This window comes from Pomacea canaliculata, linkage group LG10 (genome assembly GCF_003073045.1).
Source record: "Pomacea canaliculata isolate SZHN2017 linkage group LG10, ASM307304v1, whole genome shotgun sequence".
Classification (NCBI taxonomy): Eukaryota; Metazoa; Mollusca; class Gastropoda; order Architaenioglossa; family Ampullariidae; genus Pomacea; species Pomacea canaliculata.
This window is the reverse complement of record NC_037599.1, coordinates 11,538,862-11,559,212: the sequence shown is the minus strand read 5'-3', so window position 1 is coordinate 11,559,212 and position 20,351 is coordinate 11,538,862. Positions and strand designations below refer to the sequence as shown.

The window sequence follows — 20,351 nt, the reverse complement described above, 5'->3', positions numbered from 1 at the left end:
CGCGAAACTATACCCCATCCGACGAGTCTAACTTTTAGGGACCCAAAAACGTTGCCTGAAGGAAGAAGCAAGGGACACAAAACATTTAAGACAAACATACATAATGCTGATCGTAGCTGTTTTAAATTCCTCTATCTTGGTTTGCCACTGTTCTGCTAAACGGACAATATAGAATGTGGCTAAGACGACAAGCTAAACTCAGACAGGTCTAATCCACCCTCTGCAGGCCATGCTTTCTATTTTCGTGTATGTGTTTCGGCTGTACCGTCCACCTCCTACGTGGACTGCTCTGCGCGGTGAAAATGGCGGCAGGTTCGATTTCAGAAAGGGAATTTACAGAACTCGTGCTGAAGCTGGCAGAAGTATCTGCACTGATCAGTGACACGTGGCGAGTTGTGCACAGTTCTGTAAGTGATTTAAAACATAATCTAATGATATAATTAGTTGTGGCTTAGACTTATTCTGAGAGATATGGACTTTTGGCTGAAAAAGGGCGTTGGACAGAAAACGAAAGTTCGCACGTTTGACCTGTGATGTTTAATTATTAAATGACGGAATGGGCGAAAGGGTACTCTCTAAATGAAATGTTCTTGTTGTAAGTTTTGTAAATAAAATAACTTAATTCACAGATGATTTCTTTGAATTACCCAAAACAATAAAGTAAGCCTTGTCAAGACAGCGAGTATTGTGTGGAGTAAGTTTGCTTGCAGTTTATTAAAATGATTTGGAGCCTAGAAATATATTATGAAAATGCCGATTTATAAAATATTTTAATAAGAGAGTTATATAGAAACTCAGATGGCATCGTTTTTGATGGCAAGTACTTTCACTGTTCGGAGCCACCACAAGTACATGTATAATAATAATAAATGCAAAATTTTTAGAGCGCATACTCACACTCCTAAGGAGTATGCTCTTAGCTCGTAAGCCCAAGAACGAAACATGAACACCATACGAGGGACAGGAAAACAAACAAACAAATAGCATATGAATTATAGAAGAATCAACAGCCATACTAAACAAAGAATAAAATAAAATACAGAAAACACAAAGAGGAACCAAAAAAACAAGAACAAGAGCTGAGATTAACATATTGCAAAACGGAGGGTGTGAGAAAGGACTCGCATTATGGGAAAGATTGTTAGAAGTAGTGTTTACGGAACAGGTATGTTTTCAGTGCATGTTTAAAGGATTCAATAGTAGGTAGGTGGCAGATATGGAAAGGTAGAGAGTTCCATTGTTTCGCAGCACAATAACTACAAATCCAGTGATCATATTGTTATTGTTTTGGTGACAGGAAGAGTAAGGAGACAATCATCAGACGAGGAGCGGAGTTGTCTAGATGGGACGTAAGGGAAAAGCAGTTCAGAGAAATAATCAGGTGCCAGCAAAGAAATTAAAACACAGCACGGACAGTTTGTACTGGATGCGAGAATGGATGGGAAGTCAGTGCAGAAAATAAAGGAGAGAGGGGTGGTGTGGTCCCGTTTCCTAGCTCTAAGCACCAGATGTGCAGCAGAGTTCTGTACTTTCTGGAGTTTGTGAAGAAGGTATTCAGGGCAGCCAGCAAGCAAGGAGTTGCAGTAATCAAGTCTGGATAAAACAAACGCACAGACAAGAATGTTGGTAGTGTGCGTAGACAGAATGTAACGGATGGCGCTGATCTTGTGTAGTTCATAATAGGCAGATTGACACTTGTTTAGCAAGAGTCATGTCTGCAGTGACAATGAATCCCAGATTCCTGACAGAGGATGCAAAGTTGGTTCAGGTTGATTGTGCCCACCTTGATGTGACTTGGTGGACAAAGGAGACAAACGAGTGAAGATGGATTTCTTCTTCTTGAACATAAGGGGGCTTCCATTTTATCATCATTGAATTTAAGCTTGTTTGACACTATCCAGTCTTTGACTTCATTAATACAGACTTCTATGGTGCTGGTAGCAGAGTGAGATTCAGCCAGTGGAGTGGACCAGTACAACTGCACATCATCAGCATATGATTGATGAGAAACGTTGCAAGACTGGATGCAAGATGAAAGTGGCTTCATATACAGAATAAACAGAACTGGGTGAGTACTGAGCCTTGAGGGACGCCACAAGAAAGTGGAGCAGTGCGAGATGTTTGACCATCAACAAACGCAGTCTGCATCCCATTGGTGAGATAGGAGTTGAACCACGCTAGTGCAGGTCCAGAAATCCCGTAGAGGGTGCATAGTCTATGAAGGAGCGGAGATTGGTCGATGGTGTCAAATGCAGCAGACAGATCCAGAAGAGTTAAGGCAGAAACATCACCACTGTCAAGGGCAGATAATATGTCGGGGGTCACTTTAATAAAATAGTTTAAGTACTGTGAAAAGGGGTATATGCTGAATGAGCATGGGGGATGAGCTGGTGGTCTTGTAAGTAGGCCCAGAGCTGTGTGAAAACTACTTTCTCTATGATCTTTGAGAGAAAAGACAAGTTGGAAACTTGGTGATAATTGCTCAACACATTGATATCAGGCGTGGATTTCTTAAGAAGTGGTTTCACCAGGGCATTTTTTAAACACAGATGGGAAAACGCCTGATGACAAGCTGACATTTACAATGGTTATGATGGAAGGAAGTAAAATATCTAAGCACTCAAGAAGGCTTGTGGGCATTGGGTCTAACTGGCAAGTTGTTGGCTTGGCTTTCAGAATAATCGCCTTTATATCAGCATCAGAGACTGGTCAAAATTTGATCAGAGAGCATCCCAGAAGAATATCACAGGAGATGCTGTCAGGCACTGATATCGAGTCCAAGGATAATCAAATGTCCGAAATCTTGTTAATAAAATAGTCACCAAACACTTGTGGCAGCTGTGAAGCAGGATAGACGGTGGGCAGCGGTATTGCCTTGCTAATTCCAGTCATTCAATTACCTATGTTAAAAAGTGATCTGGAGGAGGTGCAATTATTTATTTGGGCCTGAAGACATGATGTCTTGACCTTGTTGACACATTTTGCAACACTTTGCTTGGTGGCGTCATAAATCTCTTTGTGGATGGTGAGTCCAGTCTTCTGCCAAACACGCTCAGCTCGCCAGCGAGTATGCTTCCGGTCACGGAGCTCAGCACGGACCTGCGAATACCAAGGTGCACATTTGGACTGGCACATTAGACATTGAGACACTGGGGCATGGTTATCAAGAACTCTACGCAAAACATAGTCAGCTTGCTCAGCAGAGGGTAGCCGAAGCAGGGCCACTCGCAGTTGTGCTTTGTATGTCATACAAGAAGGGAGATCATTGGGGCATTTTAATATTGACGTGCTTATTATTGCTGCTGTAGGAATTTCAACATCACAATTTCTCATTTTGATGATGGTATCTTTCCCTGAAACATTAGGATAGGGTAATTCATAAGCTGGAAAGCTGGAGGTCTGCATCTGGTTCTACTTTGTCTGCAGACTGGTTTTGTAGATGTGTATTCCATATTGTTGACTGTTGATGAATTGGCTCACATACATTTGTAGCAACATGAAAGGCAGAATTGAGTGCATATCCAATTATGGATCCATACATTTTTCATATCCCCATTCATCTTTTCCTATAAAATCATAGTCCTGTATAGATTGTAGACATTTATTTGTATGGATGGTGTCTTGATAAGAAAAAATTCTTGTCATTAATTGCAGAGGTCTGCTGGTGGAGTTTACCTGGAAAGGAAGAGCATTGTCATTGACACAACGGCAGATCAGGTTTCTCGGTCGCAATATCTGGATATAGAAAATGATACATCTTTAGCAGAGGTAATCTAAATATCGAGTTATATTTAATGAATCCTTCCTGTATTGCTGTTATCATTTATAAGTGTTGTATATTCCAGGAACATTGCACAGTTTTGTTTTTTAAAATGTGCCTTTAGTGTGCACGATAGATTACAGAGAGTTAAACATTTAGAAAAGCAGACATTTCCATGTTCTACAAAATTTTATTTGTTAAGAGGCAACAGGAGCTCATCTAGCGGCCATAGGGTAGTGAATGTAAGTGGTTCACCATGTCTAGGGTATGATGTGAGTGGCTGGAGCCCTACCCTTTCCCTGCTACCAACTTTCCAGTCACAGGTCCAAGCTGGCCTCAAACCACTGAGTTTCTGCTCCACAGTACCTTGACCACTAGACGATAGGGCTTCCCCAGGGCTTATTATGAAGGTGAAAAGTGGCGAAAGGAAGTTGGTCTTCACCTTTATGCATACTGTATTCTAGAATTCTGAACCACTTACAGTTCACTCCACCAATGGCAACTAGACTGAAGGGGCCCCGAGTTCTCATCCTCAAGGTCAACATTTGCTGTTAGATCTGAATTTCTCATTTTCCTGCTGGAAATATTTTTATGACTGAAGGGTTCAGTCCACTGGCACTTTAAAGGTGGTGGTTTTACCAGATGGATATATGTCCTTGGTTACCTCTTTTGTCCATTACCTGATATGTGTGTTTTGTGATAGCATGCTGGTAAGCAGCAAAATAATTTTGTTCTGTTTAGTGTCATATGGTGTGCAGTGCTTCCCACTCCCACCCCAATATAATTGTTGATGCTTTAATGTGTGATGTCATAGATGCAAGATTTATGCATAGGATGTGCAAATAACCTTCAAGACACTAGGTACATAAAGATATGAGTGTGCAAGTTCCAGTACAAAATTAGTTTTGAGAGAAAACAAAGGCTATACAAAGAATGATAGAAGAGGATTTTACAGCTTGAACCATTTCAATATGTTTATACGAGAATGTGGCACATATATGGATTTGTGAGTGTATGCATTTATGCAAATATACATTTTAAATGTTCGCAGCAAGCTGATGATCCAAGCTGCCTGACACTCTCAGGGGAGAAAACTCATTCTTTTCTGAACTATGAGCATCATATTGTATACAGCCCAAGCTATGCTGTTCCAGTTCTTTATTTTAATGTTTACAAACCAAGTAAGTACTGACTGGATGGTGAATATGTGGTCTAAATGATAGCAACCTCTAAGTTAAGAAGTAGAAAAATCAATGTACTTTTTTGTAGTGGAAGTATAGTGCACGAGTCGGTCATTGTTAATTTCAGTCATGTGCACAACTAAGCTGATGGTTCCGCTTTATTGCTTATAATGAAAATATATGGCGATTTGTTTGCTATTCATTTTGAGAGATATCCTGTGACCTGATACCTTAGCTCAGCGTTATGTCATAAATGTACATAGTCAAGCCTCCAGAAAATTAGAGCAGTGGTTCTCAAAGTGTGGTCTGCAGGCATAAGTCAGGTGGTCCGCGGCTGACAGTCGTCATATGTCAGCAAAGTGATGTTTAAATCGCCCGTTAGGCTTGTAGAAAACTTCAGTTAAGTACGTAGTTTTATGTCAACTTATTACTATACTACTGTCACAAAAAGGACATTTAGTTTTTAATTGTAATGAAACAAATGCGGCAATTTAAATTTGAAATTCTTAGTACAGAGTGATTTTTAGCCTTGGTGGTCCGCCATATTTTTTACTTAAGTAAAGTGGTCCGCGGTCCGAAATACTTTGAGAACCACTGAATTAGAGCAATGAGAAATGTTAATTACAGGTTATTTGAGGACTTGTGCTTTGTGAATGCATTGAAGTAATTTTCTGAAGTCCTGAAATAATTGAGTCATATATAGTTATAGCTTAAGTTTTTCAGTCTTTAAGGTTGTCATATTCATTTGTTAAAGTAATTTGACAGTAGGCAGAATCTTGTACACTTCTGCTTTGCTCTGAAGACTAAGCTTATGGGGAAATAGGCATGATTTTTATTCTTTGCTACAAATAGAGTTTGTGGGAATGGTACAGCATGTGAAGATGGAGAGTGCTGTTACATCTTGAACAGACAAATAAGCATATATTTTGATGTTCGTGTCAGATGGGCACAGATTGGAGTTAGAGGAGCTGTGGAATAGAGTTCCAAAAGAACATCACATCAGAATGCTGGAACACAAGTGGGCCACACTTACTCAGCAGGTCAGCAGAGCTTGGTCTTTAGAGTTATATTTGACATTATGATTATCCTTTCCATTTATTTATCCTTCTGCATTGAAATTGATGATAAAAATCTGAAAGAGTGCCAAGACCGAAAAATTTCATAGTGAAGAATAAAATCTTATTTCTCTTTATATGGGCTGCATTGTTGCATGTTTTATATATATATATGTTGTACTTTAGCATCTTGTAAGGCACATTAAACTCATCTTCACGGGGGAAAATGTGCTATATAAATCCTATTATTATTATTATAATACGTGAGGTTCAGGATGCTTTGTTACTTTGTTTTGGGTTGTGTTACTTGGTAATTAAATGCAAAAGTAAACTTGGTACCAAACTAAAGGAAAATGAATTGACTATTATGATACTATAAAGGAAAAATCAAAGGAAGTACTAAAATTGAAACATCTTCATCTTAATTATGAATAATCAATTTCAGTGCTAAACATCACCAAAAATATGTGCCTTAAGAAAACATTTTAACTTTGTCTCTAGAATACCAAACTTTTTCTAAATTTTATTCACATTTGCTATAGATATTGCTGTCTAAAGGTGCAAACTCTATTGACTTCACTACTTTGTTGTTGTTGTTACACAATAAATTTCTTTGCAAATCTAAAGCGATAATGTAGTCTTGCTGACAGCAAAATAAAATGAACCTAAATGCTCAAGGTATAAAAAGTAAAAGAAAATGAAATTTAATTTTTTTTAATATGTTTTGGTATAATTACTAAAGTAAATTATCAGTTTAGTAGCATGAAGGAAATGTCTCCTGCCTCAACTAAAGAACTTTTTTAATGTTTAAAATAAATATTAAAATTATTTGCAGGATATATAAATTTTGTTTCTTTATCAACTTTTTAAAATTTACCTTTTGTGTGCAGTGGTGCTACACAATGGATGTATCAGAAAATCCTGATGACATGCTAAACATCTTTAAAAAATTTCAAATTTAATAAAATTCTTTTTAAAAAAGCCACAATAAAATTTAGAAGATACTCTCTGTTTAAAAAAATTAGTAGAAAATACTCTGAGATGTTATCAGTAATTGCTAGTGATCATAAGAAGTAATCAAAAGTTCAGTTTATGTTTCTTAGTCAGGACTAGAGGTATTGCGATTTAGATGGGAACTGTATAGTGAGAGTTAAGGATTTTTTTATTATAGAAAACAGAAAATTTCATTTTCATCAATAGACTATACCAGTGTTACTGAGTGTATAAAATTTCGGTTCAGTATGTTTACAGTATGCTGCTGCTGTTCTAACAGGAACATCCAGTTCTGGGCTCTCCTTATTTCACACTCCACCCATGTCACACAGCCACACTCATGTCTCAGGTGCCACAAGCTGACAACAAAAGGTAAGACCAAAAAAAGCTGGTTTGGTGCCAACAAATAAATATGTACATAGACATAACATTCTTAGTACTTTTCTCTGACACGTTTTTTAATATCACTGAATACCAAGGAGACTCAGTTGTGACCAGATATATATTATGCTATAATATTTGTATTGTGCTTTGCTATAAACATTTGTTCAGATAACAACATTGTTTGAAACCTTAGTCAATGAATGTAAATATTTTATTGTATACGCATTCTTGTGTATTTCTTTTTTTCTCTGTGCCTTTATTTTACACAGTCTCAGATTAACTTAAACTAGTAGTAGGGTACAGGATTTATCCCCCTAGTCATTGGATAAAGCTCAGTACAAGTTTTTATTTCTCAAATTAGAGTGAATTTATCTCATGTGATTTTGAGATACATGCCTTCAAATATCAACATGCACTGAGTCAACCACATAGATGCACATAGATTCATTTACATTAAGAAGATCTTAGCCAAGAACTGGGACCACATGTTAAAAAAGGGGCATTTGTGTACAGATGTGATGTCATGATTTTCACCCTTTTTGCTGTGCATGGTAGGCATATATCTCAGTAATAGAATAAGTATCTTCATCTAGATTTGGGAGATTTTTGAGCTGAGCTTTACCCAAGGATTAAGACCCCCTCCCCCAAAAAACAAAACAAAACAATAACAATGTGCTGCATTTCTCTTGGGGTTAAGCAGAATTTTTTTCTCCTTTCAGGTATTACTTGATCAAATGGCTGAGCAGTGTTGGACCAGTGGCTGGTTTAGAACTTTCACCAGAATATGCAACCATATTTGATGTGATAGATTCTGTATGACTCAAGATTTTTCACAATCGTGTGCAGGCTGCCTTGGAGTGAAACCTCAGCTTAAGTGATATGATCTGTGATATTAAAATAGTTTTCTGTATAATACAACATTTTATCTGGAATTTATGCACTGTTGAATTGCATGAAATAATTTAAAACCTTGCTTGTGCACTTCTTTGAGTCACCAGAATGTTTTTTAGTTTCATTTAATTGAAGCTAATAATCTTTTGGACATTGTGTGCGTGTAACAAAATTTTATGATGATATGCACATAATGGGATTGTTAGCCTGCCTTGTTAGTATGAAATAGCTCTGCTTCATATATATAAAACATCAACATAACATTTATTACAAATGCCAAAGAAAGTATGCTTTATTTATCTGGATGCCAGATTTTTGCAACTACTTTGTTCATGAACAGTGAGTGGATAAACATGATTTGTATGTAAAACAAAACTTTAAACAACAAAAATATATATACTGCTGCAGACATTACAGCAGTTTAAGGTGCCGATGAAGCAAAATAAAAAAAATGGAGAAAATTCGATTTCTGAATTGCTAGTAGGACTTGTTGGGAATGATCTCCTCCTCTTCCCCCCCCCCCCCCCAACCCCTGACTCCCTTGTGTCATTCAAACCTGATCCTAGTTTGTGCTTTATTTGCTTTTTCCAATGCGTAGTTTTCCCATTTGCATTTTAAAAAAAATTAGAGTCCTGATAGCATTAAAAAAAAATCAAAGACCTTAAATTTATAAAATAATTTTTGAATACATTAAACCCAGCAAAAAATGCTTTGGCATGTGAAATGCCTTGTCTTTTTTTCCCACAAGTTCCCAAATAAATGCAGTGACTTAAAAGGGTGGAGCAGATGCTCACTCATTTTTCATTATAGAGAAAAATCTATTTAAAAAAAAGTGCATGAAACTGAACAAAAATAAGAAATCTCATTTCACAATGTTTGTCTTTTTTATAAATTTCGTACAGCAGAATATGGATAATGCCTGCTGGAAAGGGTGAGCATGTTTGCCTGCATTATATAGGACATCCTGAAAATGCACTTTACACAGAAAATGATGAGCTATGAGAAGGAAAAAAAAAAAAATTTAGGTCTATAGCATGTTCTATCGATGAAGCTTTTTTTTACAGTCAGTTTACAAGTCTCAAGGAAAACCTTACCACACATGCAAAGTGACTTCCCATGATCTTGTAAACAAGGAAAAATGTCACTGCTTAGCAGAGGTTGGCTCCCAAAAGGAGCTCATATTTACCAAGTCTTATTGAATGCCATACATCACTGGATACATTTTCAATGTAATAAGTCAAATTTGTTATGAAGTAAGTAAACCTTAGGCTAAAGAATAAATAGAAAAAGAGATGAAATTACATGCATAAACTCATTTTCATTCCAATCTACATATTCTTCTCAAAGCCCAGGCAAACTATCCATTTTAAAGTATACAAATTCAAGTCACTACAGGTTCTTCTGCTGTTTGTAGATGATACATACGAGAACATCTGATATCAAAATATTACTTGGCACACTGCTGTGATCCATGGTTCATATTAAACATAACAAAATTGTTAAAGTGTAGTTCTGCTTGACAGTGAGAGATCCTCATTACTTGACACTAAGGGCACCAGCTCTGGACTTGGTTTATTGTTTATAAATTCAGCTTTCAACCCAGTGTGGACTATTAATTAGCCTTGGCACAAAATTTTCAAAGATCTTTTATGTCATTACACTTTCTCCATCTTTTTGTAAAATTGGAGATAATCAGGAGTCCCTGTCAGGTACAGATAAAATCAATTATAGTAATAGAACCATCTCATATTCTATGATTTAGCAGTTGCTGTCTCAAACAGATATTGTGCTCACACTGTAAAATATTCAATTCCATTTAAATAAAGCTAATTTCTAACCTTTTAGTTATAGCTCATAATATAACAAGCCACAGCAAAAAATGCCAGACAGTGTAACTAACCAAAAAACTATACAAGCAAATTATATTGTCGTTCTAAGATTGGAAAGTGCTGTACAAATCATTTGCATTGTTTAAAGAACAAAATCAAAATCACTTGATCGTAAATAACATTAAATATCACATAGACTCTACAGCAGTGAAATGCAGTCAGAAAATCTCGAGTTGCAAAAAAGCAGCAAATATGCCACAATTCACTAAGATGTCTTATCACAGCTGACAGAATTAACTAAATGACCAAAATGACTGGACGTGTCATGATTATAGCTAAAACTGAGGAAAGTAAACTGATTTTGAAGTTGTTACAGCAGTAAGATCTAAATAACCCCAGAATGTACAATAGGCCCATACAAAAAGTACTCTTATAGAGATCACTGGATAAATATTTTGGCTTCTAAACTGAAACAACCGAATTCCAGCATGAAAAAGCTGTGTCTGTTGATGTCTAGAAACTTGTCTAATAAATTTTTGTTATTGCCTTTCACGCTACTACTTAAATGACACTATTAAGGAAACTAATTTTTCATTTCTTATTTCCTGACACTGCTAGATGTTCAGTAACACCAGACAGTACATGCTTCTTGTTCATGCTTTAAAAGTTATCCTTAGACTGCATGGAATTTAACACAAATGTTATGCTAGATATAACACAAGTTTTATGGATGAATCTTTCCTGTCTAAGTAATTTTGAATAGCAATACTTTTTGAAACTGGAATGAATTTTATTAAGTATGCTCAAGGAAACATAATTTCTTTTATATGGAAAAAGTAAAATGTACTAGGATGCTTGTCTTTATTTAACATATTGCATCAAATGTACAGGATTTGGGCTTTCCTAAATTTAAAACACCTTAAAAAATACTTTATTTCATTGATGTTGCTAAGTGGACTACTTTCATAGATCATGTTTTTAACATCAAAACTCAATCTGTAAAATAAGGCATGCATCTCACCAGTAGAAAGTGCTGAATTTTACCTATCTAAAGAAAGCAAGCGATTATAATAGGCAATTATAAATTTAGCTTTCCTGCTTTTCATTCACTATCCACTTTTCTACAAAGAAATACTACTTCTACTTCTTTCTCATGTAGTTTCACATTTTGTCATATTAATAACTCCTTATCTAATGAAAAGAGCTAAGAAAATTTTCAGGCTGGTTGTCTATACACAGTTCTTTAAAATTATGAGAAAAATTATCTAATTAAACAACAAGTTACTGTAATTTTGTTAAGTAAAAAGTTTTGAAAAATTCATGAAAAAAGTTATAAAAAAATTTTTATATGACTAACTTTTAGAGGCATGGGATGATGTGACAAATAAATGCACACAAACATGAGATTTAACTTAAGATTTAAATCCATGAAGTATTTACATGCTAAATTGGATTGAAACTTTTGTCTGAACGACATAAATGAGAGGTGCTCGCCACTCCTCTTGATATACCTGCCTGCAGAAGTGAAAAAAAAAACTTAAACCAAAACATTTGACACTTGTCGTTGTTCACTAAACTGGAAGCTGTTTGCTGCAGCACCTCGTTCTAGGAGTTACTTGGAAAAAAAACGTCTGCAAGGAGTCCAGTAACACAAGTTCGTGGTAGCACAATCTTGATTGCATTAAATTTTAGACTTTGTGTGGCCATTTTGGATCATTTCCATGACAATGGTTACATGAAACTTCTCTATTACACTATTCTGAAAATGGAATAGTGATATATATATAATACAACTTTAATGGGACATTAAAAGACCTCGAATAAAAAAGTTACCTAGTAATGCCATGTCCCCTGTTGAAAATAGTTTCCAAAACAAATTTCTACAAGTACCATTAATAACAAAAAGTATATGTGTACTATGCAAATTGACACACCATGCCAGAAAAAGAACCATAACTAATGTTGAGGATGTACCAGATGCCTCTAAATTTCCTCATGAATTAACATTTAAAAGAAGCTATCATATAACCTTGTAACAAATGCTCTATTAAACACCAAAGTCAGAATCTAACCCTCACTTTAAGATGCCAAAATACAGTAGACCTTAAAATAATCACAGACTTGATCACCAGTTGGCTGCCCTACAGCACTAGTGTTCTATGTTTTCCCTATCTTCCACAGTACACCAAAAAAAGTTCACGCTTTGTTTTTACACAAACATATAATTTATGTTCCAAAGGCCTTGAATGTAATAAACACATTTTGCTTCACGCTGTGAAAATAAAAATTACAAAATTTAGGTTAATACATTATATTCACATCATACTGATTATAACACAAGTTTCTTCGGATCTCACAAACAGATGTACATGCAAGTATATGGACACATTAAGAAAAATTATGAAGAGCCATTATATGTACTATTTTCATACTAATTTGCTTAGCTGCAAAATATCGTTAAAAACTGCTTTGCAAATTATTTCAACTAAGATGAAAACTGCAAATAGGCTTTGTGGATTTCCATTGCTCTAAAATGATCTAATAATTGCTACAAAGATTTTTTTAGAGTTGTTCCTTTTCATAGTGAAAAATTGAAGCAAACTCATAACATTTTAATATTACTGGAAGACCAAGTTGAACCAGATTCATCTGCGATATTTATCAACTGCACAGATTAATTTTACATTATCAGAAGCCTCATTAAGCTTCTGCATAACTGTGATGGATTTGAAAAGCTAAAGAAATATCTCAAAGTTTTCGCATAAAACAGAAGCAGCAAGGTAGTGGCTGGCAGACAAAGGAAAACAATTTACATATTTGAGCATGAGTGAACACATTTCTGTCATGTTCATAGGAACAGTAAGCAACGAATGCAATCAAACCATACTTGAGGAATGTCTACAGATCACACAAGTTACCTGAGTGAAGCATACTGTAAGAAATGCCTTCTGTACAGAACTCATAGAAATGCCTTTAGAGCAGTTTTTAAAACGGAATTCTATTTCACTGTGGAATCCAAGCATACAAAAGGAATACAGTAGACTTTTGCCAGAAAATGCTTAACAGGTTAAAATAGATTTGGCATACATCTTTTAGGGCATGCTGTCAATTAAAATATAAGACTTAAGAATTCAGGGCATGCAAAACAAGCAAATGTCCAGGAATTTTCTTTTAGTTCTGCTTTTGTAAAATTAAAACGGAAAAAGTACAAATTTGTCACCTTAACTGGATGAAATGATGTAAATATATAATTCTATATAGCCTTTGCCATAATCTACAAAATTAGTGTAATAGTAATAAATATTAGATGTCAAAGTGAAAGAAGTCCATAATCAAAATGTTTCTGATACTAACCTTTGCTTAGGTTCATGTTAGCCTGCCATGGTTGTTTATAACATCTCAGAGAAAAATGCCTCTCAAAGACTATTAAAATAGCTGAGCTCTTCACATCTTGCAAACTCCATTACAAATATATTCAACCTTATAATGGAATAATTCAAATCTCATCCCACCTATTTATAAAGTGGTTAGAGTCATTTGGTAAAGCAAAATTACAATCTCCTAGCCTGAAGAAAAGTTTACGCCATGATCACGAATAATTATACATCCATGGTATCTGTGTAAACTGAAAACTTCTGTTTCCATTATGAAACTACTTAACCTTTTAAAATTCATAAATCTCAAAACCACAGTTGTTTAAAACACTTCTGTCAACTGATTATTAATCTTTGTAACAGACATTACCTTCAGCATATTTCTTTTGTTTCGTTTCTTTGATTATAGAAAGGTATTTTTAATACTGCTGCTGAATTAAGCCTTTACTTTGATCCAAGGAGATAAAGGAAACATGCATTTAAAAAAAAATGAGAAAACATAGAAAATTAAGTTGAGATACATAAATTAAAACCTAGATACATCAGCAGAAGTGGCCCTGACAGCAGTGTCTGATAACTCCAAAAAAAGCTGTCGATGGTACATATCCAAAATGTTTCTTGAGATTTATAACAGAAACTCACTTACCAAGAATAATCCTTATATTTAAATGCTTTTTAAGCCACATATTCATATTACTACGAAAGAGAAATCAAAGCTAAGGAAGACCAATGTAGTAAAAAAAATCCAGCTATAAAAATATTCTCCATACAAATCATTGATATCCACAACCTTCACTAATAGAAAATGCAGGACCATCCCTTAAGAAAAAATAAAACCAAGAAGGAAAACAAGATCGGTTTCATGATTATAAAAGCAAATCTATTGATATTTCATAATCATATCATTCCTGGACAATATTCGGTCCAAACAGGTTATAACATTTTACAGTGCTTAATGATTACCTCAGCACCTTTTCTTCAGAAACTCTGACTCAATAAATAATGGTCAAACAAAAGAAATAACCTCTTTCCCTTCAAAGTAAACAAAATTTTTCTTACCTGTAAAAAAAATAAAAAGCATGAAACTGAAAAAAGAATGAAAAATGCAAATAAAAGCAAACAGGCTCATGGAAAGTAAAGATTTTGCAAGGATTCAGTTAAGTAATGAGTGGAGAAATTTAACAACAGGTTCAGCTCCTCGAAGACCAATGTCCCAAGCATCTTTAATGATGTATCCCAGGTAAAACCAATCATCTTCGCTGTGAGTTGTGTAGACTTGGATCTCAACACGAGGTTGAAAGTTAAAACTGGGCTGATACATGATGTAGATCACCTGTAGAAAATAGAACAGCAATAATAATTATCACGCAATACAAAAACTAACGACATCTAAAATATTTTATTTCTTTTATTAGTATTGTAAGCTTTGAATTCCTTTGGCTGCCATAAACCAAGCAAATAAAGGAAAAGGCAAGTGGAATGACAAGTAATTTATGTAAGTTATGTAAGTGAATTGTCTACTTTTCTACAAGAGTTGTTTTGAAACATGTCTTTACAATTTATATTGTACCTCATGCAAACTGAAAATCAAATCTACATATGAAGGATCAACAATCAATTCTTTTTCTCAGCCAGTTAACTTTTATTTTAAGACAGTAATGGGAAAAACATGAGTGAAGTAAAATATTATTTAGTTACATTTTACAAAATTGAGACAACATTAGTTTTTACCTGCTGGTCAGTACTCATAATCTTCATGTTCAGAAGTTTTTTCACTGCATTGATGTAATCGTGTGTGTACACATAAAGCACTTCAGGTCGACCCAGAAACATAGCACCACCAACCCACACCAGATTCTCTGAAATGATCTCGAATGGGGTCAACGTAGAATCAAACTCTTTTTGCTCACTGTAGGCTACTTTGTCTGGATTAAAGTCCGAAGGAACAACCAACGGAAAGATGTGCTTTTCATGGACAACTGCACGAAATAATCCAATATCTAGCCAGGCAATATATTTGGTGTGGAAGAGTGAGTTTTTAATGACATAATTAACCAGCTCAAATTTTGCATGCATCACACATGAATAGTTTTCATGGACTGTGTTTGGATCATGCTGAGGGTATCCTGGTTGGGAAAACACACTCTTAATTTCTGGTGCCAGCTTGAAAGCCCACAAATTTTCTCGTTGCACAATAGATATTTGCGTTCTGTTTGCAGGAAAGTGCTTCCTAATACTTTTAAAAATACTCATAACTTCTTCAGAGTCTGTAAACACTATGAGAGGATTATCAATTCTTCCAAAGACGGACATCCATTGCTTGTAACGTTCTGGAGTGTACTTGCCAAACACTCCTCCTTTATTTAGTGATCCAATGTCAAAATATGCAGTGATGATTGTGACCTCTGATGACAATGTGTGCGACAGGTGCTCCATGCGTGCATGAATTTTTTCCAGGTCTGGATCGTCAATCCATAGATGTGGTGAGAACTGGAACAAAATGCACCAACAAAAAAAAACCAGATGCAACATTTCTGAGGTGAATCAAGCATTATGGGTACATCTCTTCCCAGCATTACATCTTGGTCTTCTTCGGAAGCTCATGCCCAGAAAAATGACAGAATACCTCCCTTTGATTTTAATACCATTGATGACAAACTATTTGAATTCGAAAATATAAAAAAAGCACTAACAAATGTCTAACTTGCTTAAGAATCAAGAATCCATGATCAAAATAACTTATTCAGAAATAAAGGCTGTACTTTCATAACATTTTTTTTTGCAATTTAGCAGACATGGAATATGTTTTATCCAAATTTCAAAGTTTATTATGTTTGTAGTTTGCTTAAAAAAACATGTGAGAAAATACAATCAAGAAGCCAATTTAAATGAATTCAAAAAGTTTATTAAGCTAATGTCATCACAATAACAACATTATTACAACTGTATGACAATTATGAACTAAAGCTTGCATACTGTCTTTCATAAATTATACCAGATTCCACATATAGGTAACTGAAAAAGAATGGTGAGTAGTAAATATTTTTTGAGCTGGACTGGTGTTTTGAAATTACTATTAGATAGGCAGTTTTCTGGCAGTTAAGAATAAAAAGTAAGCACTGAAATCGATAGCAGGAAGATAAAAGAAACCGCAATGATCTAGGGTGCTACAGTGCCATTTCCCATTACATTTTTACACACCCGGGCAGGCCGTCTATTCCACTCGTCAGTGTTTAGCCGTCTAGCTGCATCTAAATATAAAATACAAAACGGCAGTATCATTATATGTATTTTGTAACATTCAATAGTCATTATGTAAACATGTAATAATTTGTTTAAAGAACACCTTTAGTGAAAATTTTAGTGACATGGTTTACTAATAGTTATACAAACTACATAAAATGAAAACATCAAATGTGCCATTTTCTTTTTAGATATACAGTAAAGTCTTGCTATGATCCATCAAGTCATAACTAAAAGGGGTTGGAACAGGGAAAATGATCTGCTTGTATTCTGCAAACTATGGCTTCAAACACATACAAATTTAAGTTCATTTATTTAAGCACTGAATGTTAAAAGTTTTGGACTGTATCTAACAAGGAGGTTTAACATTATCTTGCCGAACACAAAATGAAATGTGGTTGCAAATCTGCAATTGTTTATACTAAGTTAGGAGATACCATTTCCTTATTTCTATCTGCATTTCTTTTTCTCTCCCCCTTCATTTTCCCTCTTCCCTCCATCTGCATGTATGCTTGCAAGTGTGTGTCTAGTGTGTGAAAGCATGCATACTTGCATTTACACATTTAACAAAAGCTTTATTATAAATGACTATTTGTTAATTCTATCAATGAATTGCATTTCACATACATAATAAAACATTAGCATAACATTTGAGGTGACTTTAAAAAAAGGAACGAAGAAAGGTCAGCTAAATTACACTTACAGTACAAGCAGAAGATGAAATACAGGAGTCCAGCAGCAAGAACACAAAAGATCAGTCGACTCTGGAGCCTGATGCTTGACTCCATTGCACCGACAAGTCATCTGTGAAATTTTCTGAAAGCGAGCAGTTACACAGATTAGTTGAAAGTGCCTAAACATACACCCACAAAGACAAAATACAAAGTGTTGGTAATTCATTCATATTTTCACCAAGGCTTTCTTTCAACTATTTTGGGGTAGACTAGTAATCTACCACATGACACAAGCGTGCCCACACTTGGTGGAGATAACGTCACAAGCCTATTCTTCTGCTAGCAGGACCTCTTGCTTCTTGACTCCATGCAACAAAGTGATTAATCTCCTGCCCTCTTAAGTTCTTTCTTGGTTGCTTTCAGTGCCTCCCTAACCCCATCCCTGAAAGCCTACGTCTTTTGTTCAAAACCCCCTTAATACCCCATCTCACCAAAGGTTTACTGTTCAAATAAACTCTGACAATTTTCTTTGTTAAAGAAAACCCTGTTAAAACAGTGTTAGGGTCATGTGAATTATCTGTGTAAGAAAGGCATTTATTAAATAAAAAAGAGCAAAATAGACTGACATCCCTCCCCTTACTGCCAACAAAACACATCTAAATGTCTGGCTATAAAACAAAATAAAACAATACGACACTATAAAATCTTCAAGACAATATAAAAAAAGTTGAATATATAAATAAAGTGAAATTTCTTTCTAATATAAATATAGTATCAAAAACTAACACCACTGACAAACTTGCTAGACCCTGAGAGCAAGGAATAACAACTGGAAGAAAGCAGCAGCAGTAACCAAAACTTGTGGAATCATAGTATAGCATCCCTCTCCTACCACACCTATCCTGAATCCCTTCCATGACCTCCCCCTCCCACACCCACCTCTCCAACAGTGTGAAATATCAAAGCAAACAACATTTAAACTGAATTACCATGGGTCAGGAAAATAAAAACAAATTCCACAAAACACACAACTACAAATCTATGACACCAGGGACTCCATCACAGACATAATACAGAATTATGATGCTTCGTATGGTCACATGGCACCACGGACGCGTGTGGGTAAAAGAAGTTCTTGATGGCACTGACCGCTCTTTTGTTTCTAAAAAATTCCTAGTCCAGCCGGATATTACTTTGCAATTCTACGTCCCCAACAGTTCAATGCACAGCGGTAGGTTACTAAAATGTTTATTGTTAATCCTATTAAAATAGATCACATACTACCTTGTCTGATCTGCTGAAACACTGGTCGTCATCTCTGGTTTCTGAAGAAACACGACGCGAGCAGACCTATGACCATCGCCAACACAAAATAATGTTAGTCCATGCTAGAGATAACTCTGCCGCATTGCGACTATCTCCCTTTAACGTGGCTGACCTCGGGTCAAGATGCTCGCTGTACAGGAAAGAGAGGAAAGTGGTCGTCATCGATACTTTAAAACATTTGGCCCTAGTTTTCATTGTGCGTGTGGGCGAAAATAGGCTTAATTGATGGTAAAAGTGAATTGCAGCCAAAGAATGATTCATCGAGTTTCCGTTTAGAGATTGGACAGGAAGTTTTTGGCGATAAAACTATATTAAAGAGAAAATTGAGGAGGTAATCGACAGAAAGCTATCAGATGATGGTGGAGGGCGGAGGGTGGAGGAAAAGGCGGAGAAACGGAAAAAGAATTTGGAATTTGAATGAGAGTTAGAGGAGAAAAAGAAAGGCGAATTGAAGCATGTGAGGGAGTTTGGGGTAAAAATGCAGGGTCATGCTTGATAACGATGATCAGAGACATTAAAGCCCCTGGATAGCCAACTCGGGCACGGGAACACATCTCTTGTGTCGCGCATGCGCAGGACCACGGGAGGTATTCGCTTTTCCGGTTTCGTTTTTCACAGACGTGTGTCGTAGAGATACTGTCGTTATTTTGAGATGCCAGGCAATATAACTGTGATTCCAGGATGCCCTGCCTGCAAAAGTCGACACAAAGGTTTATCATTTTTCCGCATAAGAAGGCTAGATAATAAAGACTGGGAAAAAGCTCTGGTGAGACTTAGTCGTCCCTTGACCGTCACCTGCCGCTGGGGGGATCACATGGATAGACGTGGCAGCTGATAAGGCCCGCCACTCTTGCCTATTATGTGGGCGAAAGTCAGCAGGTCCTGTACAGGATCACCAGTCCAGTCATAAGTCAGTTCTTTCTTTGGCCACTACGGCGTCGGCTACCCTCCACGGTGAAGGATAGTCTTCGACATGGTGTCGTCCCGAATCACATGACCAGAAAAAGACCAGCTGACGTCGCCTGACTGTCAAGAGTAGATGTTTTCCTGGTGTCCTACAAGAGTGCAAGCTGTTTTGTACAAAGTCGTTAGTTCTATTTCTTTGTATGAGATCGGAGCACCTGTTTTCAAATGCCTGGATTCTCCTTTCCATCTCGGCGAGCAGAGTTAACAATGGTCATGCATCCGTAGAGCAGGATCGGCACGACCAGAGATTTGTACAGCTTGTACTTGGTAGTGAACCTTATCTTACAGCTATGCCAGATCCTGTCTGGTCTAGCCATTGTCAATGTTGCAGTTGTGATCTTGATGCGGATATCTGGAGTGGAGCTGCCGTTTTTGAAGAGGGTGGCTTCCAAGTATTTGAAGCTGCTTACCTCTTCGAGCTGTACCCCCTTCATATAGATCTCTGCTTTGCTGCTGCCATTGATCATAACTTTGTTCTTTTCAGTGCTGGTTTCCATTCCATATGCATTTGAACAGTCTGTCGGTGAGGTCTTGCAGTTCTTTGTTACTGCCCACTAGATTATGTCGTCTGCAAAGCGTAGGTTGCAGATCGGTCTTCCACCAATTGAGTTGGAAGTATGATGGTCGTGGAGAGCTTCGAGTTTGATGTTCTCCGAGAAGATATTAAGCAGCACG

General features: G+C 36.2%; 2 protein-coding genes across 3 annotated transcripts; one reads left to right on the top strand and one right to left on the bottom strand.

The window, feature by feature from the left end:
- Positions 1 to 25: 25 nt before the first annotated feature.
- On the top strand, positions 26 to 8,758 carry LOC112573583 (ubiquitin-like-conjugating enzyme ATG10). Of its 2 annotated transcripts, XM_025254083.1 has the most exons (7): positions 26 to 407; positions 1,298 to 1,381; positions 3,655 to 3,768; positions 4,812 to 4,941; positions 5,884 to 5,981; positions 7,270 to 7,361; positions 8,093 to 8,758. In XM_025254083.1, exons 2-7 carry the CDS (start codon positions 1,343 to 1,345, stop codon positions 8,190 to 8,192), a joined length of 573 nt encoding a protein of 190 aa, XP_025109868.1. In that variant the 5' UTR covers positions 26 to 407; positions 1,298 to 1,342; the 3' UTR covers positions 8,193 to 8,758. The 2 variants fall into 2 exon arrangements, with proteins under 2 accessions (XP_025109868.1, XP_025109867.1); XM_025254082.1 differs by lacking the exon at positions 1,298 to 1,381 and having other exon boundaries at positions 28 to 407.
- LOC112573582 lies at positions 8,534 to 19,085 on the bottom strand. Its single transcript, XM_025254081.1, has 5 exons — positions 18,669 to 19,085; positions 17,414 to 17,526; positions 16,669 to 16,718; positions 15,199 to 15,957; positions 8,534 to 14,800 (listed from the first exon to the last, which is right to left on the bottom strand). Exons 2-5 carry the CDS (start codon positions 17,496 to 17,498, stop codon positions 14,621 to 14,623), a joined length of 1,074 nt encoding a protein of 357 aa, XP_025109866.1. The 5' UTR covers positions 17,499 to 17,526; positions 18,669 to 19,085; the 3' UTR covers positions 8,534 to 14,620.
- Between the last annotated feature and the right edge of the window lie 1,266 nt (positions 19,086 to 20,351).